General features: G+C 36.0%; 1 protein-coding gene across 2 annotated transcripts; it reads right to left on the reverse strand.

The window, feature by feature from the left end:
- Positions 1-42: 42 nt before the first annotated feature.
- LOC148641882 (claudin-16-like) lies at positions 43-12,490 on the reverse strand. 2 transcript variants are annotated; one of them, XM_088617022.1, is made up of 6 exons: positions 12,361-12,490; positions 9,759-9,888; positions 8,317-8,419; positions 3,502-3,666; positions 1,759-1,950; positions 43-1,109 (listed from the first exon to the last, which is right to left on the reverse strand). In XM_088617022.1, the coding sequence occupies exons 1-6, from the start codon at positions 12,384-12,386 to the stop codon at positions 1,021-1,023; spliced, it is 705 nt and encodes a 234-aa protein (XP_088473148.1). In that variant the 5' UTR covers positions 12,387-12,490; the 3' UTR covers positions 43-1,020. The 2 variants fall into 2 exon arrangements, with proteins under 2 accessions (XP_088473148.1, XP_088473149.1); XM_088617023.1 differs by having other exon boundaries at positions 9,759-9,880; positions 12,361-12,473.
- Between the last annotated feature and the right edge of the window lie 366 nt (positions 12,491-12,856).

Consider the following 12,856-nt stretch of genomic DNA (forward strand, 5'->3'; position numbering starts at 1 on the left):
ACTCAGTCCTCTTTTTATGATTAAACCAATATGGAAAGAAGATACAATAGCTGAATTTAATAACGGCTTTCACACAAGTCACCAGTCTTTGTACTCAGAATCAGACATTAAACTATTGTTAATCACTTTGTTACATCCAAAAAAAGAGCCCTTGCACTAACAACAAGTACTTCCCTCAAGCAAAGGTTAAGTACCATTTCAGAACTCCTAAATAAATATAATTTTGCTGTTACGAAAAAACAGTATGAGAAACTTTAACAAGATACATCACAATAAAGCCTTGATCATGGAATAGTCATCTCATAGACTGAATAGAATCTCTTCCATTAAAAAAATGGCAGGAAACTGGAGTTAAAAATGTTCACATTGTGGCTGAAAATCAGAAACATATACCAGGTGATTATGAAGCTGGAATTTATTGTTTTTCCATGTATTAAATTATATTTAATATGTATTTAAGAACATTTACAGCTGAGCAATGTTTCTTATTTATTGTGGTTCTTGGTGCTTTGCAAACTTAACCTAACTACCCACAGAATTTCCTCTTGAGTAAGTTAAAACAAGGAAGGGTGGCACTAATTTCAGTTAAAAAAAACAGACTCATAGTATGTTTTTAGTCATTGTAGAATGACAACTGACTTTATAATAACCTGGTATATGAATATGTATTGGCCTTTTTATGCAAATGGAAATGTTTGTTGTCTGAAATTTGTCATTTCTAAAACATAAATCCATTACTGCAGACGAATCCATAGATTTACCAGAGAATTACTGAGCCAACAGCCCATGTCCTAACTGTGAGTAGAGTGGTGTGGGTTTCGTATGCCCAGCTATAAAACGCAATGACACAATGATGCTCACAGGCCCAAGCCGCTGGTGGAATGGTCTCTCTGAGGCAGGTTGGCTGCCTCTTTCACACTTGCAGTCACTTCCTTTACCACTTAATCCCCATTTACAATACCGATGCTCCTCCACTGCCTCCCTGTTGTCGCCTGGGTTACAGGTTTGCAGTCCTTCCTGTTACACTCTGGAGTCCATAGCATATTTCTTTCCCGCTGCTGTCCTTCCATACTGGTATATGGATCTGTTATATTGTGAAGATCTGGCATCTGGACAGACAGACAGGAGGCAGGTAAGAATGTTAACCGTTTGTCATGCTTATGTATGTACTTTCTGTATTGAATTATAATTCTCAGCTGTTTTTACTGCTGTATTTTTTGTCATTTATTCCATTTGCTATACTTTTTTCATTGTCTTTTTGCACCTCTTGTGCAGTGTTTGTGTAATATGGAGCAGTGCTTTGAAGTTCTTGATAAATGCTCAAAGAAAATGAACTGTTTGCACAGGCATTACCGTTATGTTCATTTACTGTAGACAATTGTGTCTCAAAGAAGCTTCACAAACATCATGAAAGGTTTAAAAAAAAACATTGCCCAATTTACACCTCTCTGAAATCACTTAATCTCCAAGTCATTGTCAGGGACTAAATCTAAACGTTCTGGTAGAAAGTAAGGACAAATGTAGGAATTAAAGAAAAAAACACTAAAAGAAAAAGATCCATTCAAAGATCATTCAATTTAAGGAGCAACAAAATACTTCCAGTCATAGTGCTAGGATCAAATTAAACATCTGAATATTTCAAAAAGATAAAAAAAACTCTCTGTGTGGCTATACAGTCGGACTTCTTATCACAATATCTTAAGATTGCCTGAAGCTCATATGAATCCTGTGTTTCATAGTGGAGTATCCAGCACTTACCTCTAAAAATATACAGACAACAGGTTAGTACAATAGAGGTTAGAAAGCATCCAGTCGACCCAGCCATGCCCAGCCAACAAGACCATCCGAATTCGTAGTGCATCCCAAGGTAGACATTCTTCAGCACAAGAGTGGCTCTCTCCACATAGACATCCACTGCGTACCACACAGAGCCAATCATCCCTGGGATTCCTGCAATCACACAATATAATCCAGCTCCACCTTTATTCTTCTATACAGCACTTGATGCCACTCTATCCCCGGGTGATGTAGTGTACAGAATAAAAGGTTTTAAAATATTCAGGAATTTCAACATCTCTAATGAAACCTGAAGTGGCACTCCGCTTATGGAGAGTATATCATCTGCTGAACATTTTAGCCCCATTCCCCTTTTTGGTAATAACCTACAAAGCTGCACTTAGAGACCTTTTAGAATAAGTGGCTGGATAGTAGATAGGGGCTTCTGGATGAACAACTGCTTACCAGAGGAATCTGTATGAGGGCCGCTGTTCTTACTGATTTCAAAGTTATTCAACTTTCAAGTATATAAGTAGCCAGCAGATTAATCAAATTTACAAATCATCTCAAGTGATGAGGGTCAGCAAACATTGCAGAAGTTGCAAAACAAATTCAAGCTGATTTCAACTAAATTCAGGAAAGGAAACAGAGAAAAAACTGCCAGATGCAGGACTTTACAAACAAAAATAAGGTTCAATTTTTAAAAGTGCCTTCCAGATTAATATAATTCTACATTTTTAGCCTTGAACAAGGGGACTTGATTCAAGTTCAGAATCCTCAAGGCCACAGACCACCCAATTGGCATCTTCAGACTCAACAGAAACACAGGAAGAGAACACAAATGGAAACTACATACAAGCTCATTTAAAATTGGGACAGGATGCACTTCTTTGTTTATTGGATTCTGAAACAACCAACTTGCCAACACCCTGGTATATTTCAAGAATCAGCTGAGACCTTTGGATCAATTAATAACACAAGCTACGTAAATGGCATCCTTTTTTTTCTCATGATTTTGATATTAGTATTATTTAGGCTGATATGTTTAACCAAAGCACAGCTCATTTCATTACAAAGTGTTATGAGCCCAGAGCCCCTAACTGAACCACTCCACTGCTACTTCGGTTCTATTAGAAACCCAAACCCATCAAGGATTTCAGATATTGCTCTAATGTATTAGGTCTAGTGGTTTCCATGTTGTATCTAGGGAAGATAATAGCTGTTTCCCATTAGGTCTTCTGGGCTGCAATCTGACTTAAATGGAAGTGTTTTCTAAACAATGCTGCAACTTGCTTAGGTGTGAAAGTGTTGCTACAGGTGTTCCAAAAACGTTTCTTTCTCCTGCCTTGCAGTTCCGCTTTTTGCTGGAAGCAGTCTGAATTCTTTAGAACTCAATTACTTTGAAACCCTGCAAGGTTACAGTGGCAGGAACTGCTACTTTGTTAAACCAAAACTCTGATTAATATTTTTTTTCTTTTATTATACTGTTACTTTTTTTTCGCTGACAAATTTAAATGCACCCAACAGAATTATCTTGTTCTTAATACTTAGCAAATACACATAAAATAAGAGAGAAGTAAAAAGTATCAGTGACTCTTTATGAATGATTGCAATGATCAGACTAGATGGAAAGAAAAAAATAGAGCTCATCTTCTCTAATGTCTGAGCAGTATGTTTAAAACAAACCCCTTCCCAAATCAACCACAAAATACACAGCCATCGCACCTCCTAACCCAAATATGTATCCTGCAAAGTAACATATCCTCAGTTTTATGTGGGGCTCTTCCTTGAACAGCTTGATGAAGTCCAGTCCCAGCACCAGGATGATGAGTGCGAAGCTGGCTAGGATGTCCGCCGTAATCATCAGAGCACGTGTGAGCACAATTTTCACTGCAAAGAGAAGCAGGCAGAGTGAAGGAGCTGTCCACAATTTGCTACAGATGGGGAAGATCAACACTGGTATAAGAAAAAAACTGCAAATACATTCTGCAATTCACTTTGATATTGAGGCAAAAAAAAAGTCTTTCATTCAAGATAATCAAAATAGAATATAGAATACATTGAATGCTACTGATTTTACCTTATTTACTACAATGTAGATGGTATTCATCTATGTCCCTCATGAACATGGCAATGGATATAGGTTCAAACCAGCTAGCGTGGAGTTTCCAATAGTGCTATCCCTATGCATATTTCCTCAGCTAAGCGGGATGAAGCCAAATCTGTAGTTCAGACTCCTGCCACTAACCACAGCTGATCCGAAGCTATTGGGCAGTTACAATCTCATGCATGAGCAGCTTCTCTACACTTCAGCTCATGTGGAGATGTAAGTAATTGCTTCACTTGAATTGACTGGGGTAATTTCGGGAGGCCAGATTGTACAAGGTTTGAGTGGAGTGTAGCAAGGACACCAGGGTCAATGTTTCTACTCTCATGACCAGTGTCATGGGGTCTTCTATTGACTTAGATTTCAGAACTGTAGTTTAGCATGTCATCTGAAAGACATCACGACCTACAGCAGAGAGCAGAGAGTCCCCTGGCTTTGGACAAATCATGGTCTTGGAAAATCTGGTCCAGAGAGAGACAGCACAAGGAGTAGCTCTGCACCTTCTGAGAAATGGTGCTTCTACCTTGAATTCACTAAAACCTAATAGAAACTTCCACACATAGAAACCAAATGTCAGTGAGGCACACCATGCATGAAATACAACAGTCTGGCCAGCAGAGGGAGCCAGTGTATAACCTTACTGTGTTGTGATAGTCCTTTCATCCCTCTGAGAAATTAGCAAGTTCTCTTTACAGTGCAAAAACCTTTCTTTAAATGCTTAGCAGTCAGGACTGTTAGTAACCCTGGCAACTGACCATATAATTATTTCAGAAGCAAATTGTTACAACTGACTTAAAAACAAGGAAAGCTATGTGTATCACTTTTTGATAAATATTGTGATTAGCTCAATCTAGTAACCAAAATACATTTTTATAACTCCAAAACACTTTTTCATATTGCATGAGATTATAGTGAAAATTGCACAGGTGATCAAATGTCTGTGACTTTAGGACAATTAATACAGTACTAATCAATTTCTTGCAATTAAAAATTGAAATTTCTGCTTCAGAAGATCAGAACTAAACAGGTCCCTTAATCAGTACAAAATGTGTACAAATATATTCACTTTCATAATTTCTGTTCTCTGCTGGCCTTTGCTCTGACTGAAACAGGAGGATGGAACAATAAGTGGGTCTAATAAACTGGATGATTTCTTTTGCTTGCTGGAATAATGTTAACAGCTTCCAGCAGATGTTGAGTAAAAACATGATCTGAACAAGAGCCTGATTTCTTTTTGCCACAAAAAATAGAAACCCGGGTGCTTTCAATATCTGCTTTCAGCATCTGAACATAATTTATTTAGAGATTACTTCAGATTTCTGATTGCCATTATTTTTTATTGCTTTTGTACTGTATTTTTCATTGTCTAGCTTGGCTAGGATGCAGTGCTCTTCTCCTTAGTGTTATCAGACAGTGCCGCTTGAACGGAATGTGGGAAAATAGGCAAATAAATAGCCAGAAATAGCTGGAGTGTGATAAGGCAGAAAGAATAACAATGTATACTAGTTTAGCCTAGGATCAAGAAAAGAAATTCCTATTTCTGACAGCAACATACAAGTCCAAATTATTAAGTTTTGCAAGCATTTGTATTTTTGTACTGTACAATCTGTAGTAAGTGTTCTACAATGTAATAGCATCATAATTGGCAGCTGTTGATAGTTATGTTTTTACATATTTATACTTGTTTTGGCAAAAAGAAAATGAGGCCCTTCAATCTCATCCCAGGTTAATTCCCTCGGGACACTGGCACCACAATGTCCCATCAGGGAGAGGTCATTAACCTTCAGGAAGTAATAATACAAAACAGAGGATAATCTTTTCTAATTATTCATCCTGTGTGTTTTGCTCAACAATTCTATGAGATGGCATGTATGATATTGTGCAAGTATGAAACTGGAAAAAAATAATATCTATCTACATGTGCTAAATCACTCACCATTTTTAGTTCAAATCAAAGACTGAGAGGTCAGGCAATGAAGCTGAAGTGATAAGAGGAGTGGAATCAAGACAGGTAGTGTGTGTGTTTGTGTGGTGATGGCCCTATAAACACTAGAAGCCACATCATAAAAGATTTGTCCTCAACTTAACTTATACCTCTTTCATAAACAAGGAAACAACCAAATAGCTTTATAATGTATCAGAGAAAGACCTCTTCAGATATAAATGTAAAATTCCCTGTAGCCAGTTTAAAAGTTTATATTTCTACTCCAGAGCTGGGCTGTTTTGTATTATTATGGAAAGACCTGTCCGAGTTGAGCCCTAGTTTCTGTTAAGATATGCATATTTGCTTTAGTCAGGCAGCTTTATTAATTTATTTATTTATTACTGAACTGCAGGTAGCAAGAACTAATTTGACAGACCTTCGCCCTACATGTCATTCATTTAGAAGAAAAAGAAAACACTTAAGAAATTCCTACAAGTCTGAGAAAACAAATACACGTCGGATTATCAGAATTTGGTTGATCTGATGAAACAAATGAGGTCTTGTGCTCTAGTTCTTTAACAGATTTTCTCTGTGGTAATAAGTGGATGTTTATGTCTGAAATTTCCTGTTTGTTAAAGACTGGGGGATGTTTGAAGCTCAGTATTCATTTTCAGTAACCTTTATCTTCTTTCCTCTCCACAAAAACCTTAGAGCTAATGACTAGTTGGCAATGACTGCATTTAACTTTTTCTCCTCGGTTTCCTGTCTGTTTCTCTGTGTTTCAGTGCTTTTTTGTATTGGAAATACATCCATCCATTTTCTATCCATTTGTCCTGGTGAAGGTCACAGCAAACAAGAAAGGCAATACAATGAAAAATAAACCTAAATAAAAACATTAATTAAATATAAATTATTTTTTGTCTTTTTTATTCTGCAGGATGCACCTCCTCTCCAGTGTTTACCTGTAAAGCATCACAGATAGAAAGTTTCCACACATGAATGAGACAGGAACCAGAGGAACCTTTACACAAAGGTTTTTAGGAGTCTGGAACAACCTGTACACCCCTTCTGTTCAAGCTAATACCTTGGCTTCTTTCAAGAAAAGACTAGATGACAACCTTAGATGGGCCAAATGGTCTTGTCTTGTTTGTAACCATTTTTGTGTTCTTAATTCAATATTATCAGGTGCTCAGGAAAGCGAGGATGCTACCAAAGAACAGAATTCCTACAGTGTAATGCAGTTAGTGTTACTAAACGTTCAGTACACGGATATAGAAAAAATAATGTTCTATCAATTATTACCAATGAATAGAACGATGACCTACTGTACAACATTTTTTTCAAGTGCTTCTTTTCCTAATGAAACTAAACTCACCTGTGCATCACACAAGCCATTCATTTGTAAAATCCTACATGTACCATCACTGAAAGACAATTTCATGATTTTGTATCAAGGTTCTCCGTGTTCATCAGATATAAATCTAAAAAAATAAAACAGGGGAGAAACACACTGTTTTCTATATAAGTGCTACAAGCCGCTACAACTAGATGCTGCCAATTGTATAGCTCATTTCCTGTGCCCTAACAACTGACGGAGATTAATTATGTCTACCCTGGTCTAAACTTGCTTTTAATGTATTATAAATCATTGTAATTACAAAGTACTATGAACACTTTAATTTTGATGGGGACCGACAAGATCTTCTTGTGTGTGTCCTCTGAGGGACATGCCTCTCCGACTCTTTCTCAGAGTCTCCAGTTAAACTAAACCTTTTAACCTAGTTATGCCACTGCCAGATAGTGGTGTTTAAAACTCATCAACCTCGACCTGTTTTACTGCAACAGTCGGTGTTCTAAACTGTCATTAACAAGGCAAGGTCCCAGTTAGAAACAAATGTATAAATTATGTGATCAAGATTAAACTTGAAAGTCAGCGGCACACATGAAAATTGCATCCATTATCAGAGAAACGCGTGTCCTGAGAAGAGATGCAGCAGGCAGAATCCTGCCTCCCTGCCCTTGCATTGGTCTGGAGCTCATTGTGAGCCATGGAGGAAGGGGCAATACTGGGCAATACTGAAGAGCCAGTCACGCTTATGCTTTCTGTGATGTGAGAGGAAACCTGACCAGCGAGTGAAAACCCATTTATTACATTTCAATAACATTTGGGAAAAAAACAAAACAAATACTTGATTTTACAGTAGTTGTTCAAACCCAAAGTAGACATTTTTTTACAAGCACCCCACATCAAGAAGCTTGGATTTTAGACAATTTGACCACTGGCCACAGTGTTCATAAGAACATAAGAACGGTTACAAGCTAATACAGACAGATTGGACTATCTCGGCTGATTGGTAGCTAATTAATCCAAGGATCTCAACCAGCCCTTCTATGAGTGAAGCCAGAGTATCAACTTCAAACGCCATACTGTAGCAGGTTCCAGACCCCACAATGTTAGATCCTGAAATTACCGATTCAGTACTGCACTGAGACAATGAGGCAGACTTACACGGATGCTCAGCGAGGATAGTCTCGTACTGGTCGCAGGTTCGAATGCCATCCTGTGTGTTGGTGACACACTCCCACCACAGGCCTCTGCACTTCTGGCTGACCTGTGGAGAGAAATGGACCCACTGACAGAGAAGAGCACAGGGCCTGTGGCTGAAACCCACACTCAAGTTGCAAGACACCGGAGTGCTACGACACACAGGGAGACACACCCTTCCAAAAGCCTGACCCCCTACCAGGGACGGGAGTTTGAAAGTCACGAAGGTGACATCACCTTAACAATTTACCCGACACTGTGAGACCTGGTTCTGTAACCTTTCTTACATTAGCACTTTTAAGCACTTTTTAATAATAAAAAACAATGTACAGAGGGATGTACAGTATGTATGATGCCAATTCATACAAAGATTTGAAATGGATTATTGAAACAAACTATCCATGCAAGTCATCAGAATTCTGTAGGATATCGTTTACTTGATGCAGAAGATTTACTGTACTTTTTCTTTGTTTGAAAACATATCAAAGGGATGATGTTATTTCATGTTACATGACAATTTAATAATTTCATCCATTTCTTTCTCTTTATGATTTCATATGATTATATTACACCAAGATCAAAGTTTTAGACACCTTACAGCTGTTTCCAGAAATCATTCGATTTCAGTTTCCTTCAGATTCATTATTTGTTATCCTTCTTCAGAACATGCCCATATCGAGAGAATTATATTCATGCTGGATTTAGCTATACAGAAAATGATTTAATGTTAATGGTTCTTTTTACAACCTTTCTCTTTCTTTTCAGCATTCCAGTAAACACAGAGGGACTGTTAACAGGCTCTGAATTTCAATAAGATCCTGTCTCAACAAAGATAAGTCAAAGAAAAAAAGATATTACAGAGGGAGGCCTCACAAAAGCTAGTGTTGTTTACAGAGACAATCTGTATTTCCCCTAGTCTGTTTCCTTCCTATTATCAATAATAAAGCAATGATTCTACAGACAATATCCCTTTTTTTGTGAAACCCTTGTACAGTACAGTATGTGGCCTTTCACAAGATACTGTGCATTCCTTTTGATAGAAAACAGCTGCTCGTAGATTCCTTTAGATTATTATATCAGGAAGAGAAAAAACATCATAAAATTAGTCTGAACTTTTAACTTTCTTGATTTGGTTATTGTTTTATTTTTGTTTTGCTGGGGGACTCTGAGTTACTTCTTTATGGAAACTTTCGTGATAAGTGTATTTTCCATCACAAGAATCAGAAAAGGATTACGAAACATACAGTATACAGCACATGCACATGATAACAGATTTGAATGCCATAACAGCACTAAATAAGTTTTCATTTTCATATTAATCGCTGTTGGTGGGACAGTCTCTTCTGATCTTTTTTTTCTCTTTTAAACATGTTTAATTCCTAATCCTTGGCAACCTTTGATTTTACCTCCAAGTCGTCATCAGCGTTGACCATCCAGCAGTCAGTCCAGGTTGCTACGATGAGGAAGACAGTGGACACCAGGGCCAGGCAAAATGCCATGAACTGGAGCACCACGATCATTCTCAACTCTGGAGGACTCCAAAAATAAAACACTTTTTACCAAACGCATTACACCAAGATCACTCCTTACCCCTTTAGGTCCCTCTATTCTCTTTATAAAGCCTTGCAAGTCTTAAATTAAACAGATTGTGTCAGTCGTCGTTGTGAACACTGCCAAAAGGTGTGATGCAAGCTGTTAAGTTTTATGATGGAGACATCGAGATACTTTGTAATTTGACTGAAATATTTATTCATTGCGGAAATTAGCAATGAAATACACATTTTTGGTTTAGACTAAGATTTCTTATCTAAAATACTGCACCATTTGATGTAAACAAGGTGAAAAATACAAATTACACATAACATTTTTGTTTGTTATTTGCAAATTTAAAATAGTAGTGCTTTTATGTTTTTAATCCTTATTAATTACTTTCTTATAAGTTACTTAGTTTTTCTTTGTATTAGTTCAACATTATAAAAAAAGAACATCATTTTAGATATATATAAAATAAAAGTAACATTACAATATTAGTATTTAAAAGTATTCAAAAAGAAATTTGTTCTTCTTTTAATCAGTTTGAGGAAGTTCAACATGCATTTGTTTCATTTTCATATTGAAGAATATTAATTATATTATTATATAAATATGTTTTATTATAACAGAAATATAATTTACTGAGCTCCAACCTAAATGTCACGATAAAGCCTTTTTGAAAGCTCTCAATTAACAGTAAAGCTTTTCATTACACAATCTTGAGGACATTTTAAAGAACTACAATGTTTTTAATGAGTCTTGTGAAGCATGTTACAGAAGTCTGTACTGAAAAATGGAAGCAAGTCAAAATTATCCATAATAAAAAATGTTACAAGCAACAGGCCTTTCAGCCCACCTAACACATTAGGTAGGTAGTAGGTCATTGTAGCCAATCTTATCCAGCCATTTCTCAAACAAACAGAGTATCGGCTTTATCAACAAGGCTGGGTAGCTTGTTCCAGACTCTCCCTTGAAGTTAAGTACAACCCTTGGAGTAAAGATGTGTCTCCTGTTCTCAGTTTTAAATCACTTCCACATAGTTTTCCACTTGTAACATGGTTATATATAATTTAATGCATAATTTAAATATGTAAACATTTCTAATATATAAATTGGAAACCATAAAATACAGTACTACAGTACATATCCTCTATGAGTACACCAAGCTAAGATTCATATTTTGGAGTAAGAAAATGATTTGTACTTCTAATGTTTGGCATTTGTGCATGAATCCATAAGTTTGTATTTTAATGTTGCGAATGTATTTTAATGTAAGTGAATAGAACACGAAAATTCTATTTACTATTACAGTGAAGTAAAACTTTACTTTAATGTTACTAAAAAAATACTAAAAAGTTACTTAAATGCAACTTTTGGGCCTGTAACATAACTATCTAGACTCCTGCCCTCACTAGATAAAGATGATAGTCTATATAAGCTATTATCTCTGTTTTTATAACTGGATGGAGTTAAAAAACACAGTGACAAAAATCTATAAATATACATATAAAACCTCAATATATAACCTTTATGTGTATATAGTTGGATCCGTGTCACTCAATTCCTTGTTTTTTAAATATACTGTATGACTTGTAGTCCTGAATTTTAATCTTAGTTTTAAATTTATTTTGCCTCAAACAGAAGAAACAAGTGTTTTAATTTACACTAAATGTCTATAAATCAAGTAAACACAGGGATTTTTAGGAAAACAATTATTTATTTTCATTATATTTGCATTTTATTTAATGCTAATATAAGGAAAAATCACATCATTCTCTTTGAAAGATAAACATTTCGTTATAATAAAAAGAACAACTAATTACTGTTTCCTTTCTGTTTAAGGTAGTCACAAATTATTTTTTTAAAGTGTATTTAGTTTTCTTCTAGGCACACCATGTTATGAAATAATCTTAAACCACAGAGTTTTGTTTTTTATGCATGAATCCTTAGTCAGTAGGAATATTTGAAATTTTAAACAAACTAGTGTGACAACAATTAATATTTAATGCAGAGAAAGAAGAGGTCTATGAAATGTGACAATCACACTATGATCAATTTAACAAACATATACACATTAACATTCAAGAAAATCAGGCAAACAAATTGAACAATGAACAGTCAAGTTCTCAGTCCCATTGAACTATCCCTTTTACTACAACACAAGGAAAACTTCTGTATACAAAAAAAGTTATTTGTAGCTTCTTCTTGCAAATAACTTAAACATACATGCTCAAAACCTACATCATATTGTTCAGGTTTTCCAAAGATCAAATCTTTTAACACACCCAAAGCTAAAATTAATGTTAAATGAGACATGTAAACATTACAAAACAAACTATGTTAACCCTTCCAGTAGACTCTAATTGTGTCTATTTGTTGTACAGATTAACTATCTCAGATTCGTCTTCAGCTTAGATTCAAATATTTATTTATTCTTAAGAATTAAAAGTATATAGTTAAAAAAAATCAGATTACCTCCACTTTGAGCAGGCAGGACTCATGTTAAGGTTCTACATGAAGCTTTGCCAGTAGAAAAACTAACTATCTTGACCTCCGTGTAGCAAGGGAGCTGTGATACTGGAATTTTTTAGGTGAGAAAAAATTTGGAATGCCAGTGAGACCAAACTGGATTTTTCCAGAAGGGCCTACATGGACAGAGAGCCTGATCTGAATAATGCAAAGCACTAATTAAACCTTCGTTCCAGAAGCCAAAAATAAATAACATTGGTTTTCCGTGGCTATTTTTAGGTTGTTCAATGTATGTTGGGTGTGCTTTGAATTTTTATCAAAGGGGTCCTTTTACGTGCAAGAACATTGTTAAAGAGTTGGATAGCACGATTCTGAAGGTGTGCTACCAGGGCTGCAGGCATTATCCATGTTCTCTCAACTGCTGTTTGACGATAATTTTCCTCTCTCTGACATTTCAGAGTTTGTGAAGTGATGAGAGAGGTGTCAGGTGCACTGCCTGCAT

Source organism: Lepisosteus platostomus, chromosome 23 (genome assembly GCF_059453375.1).
Source record: "Lepisosteus platostomus isolate fLepPlt1 chromosome 23, fLepPlt1.hap1, whole genome shotgun sequence".
Lineage (NCBI taxonomy): Eukaryota > Metazoa > Chordata > Actinopteri > Semionotiformes > Lepisosteidae > Lepisosteus > Lepisosteus platostomus.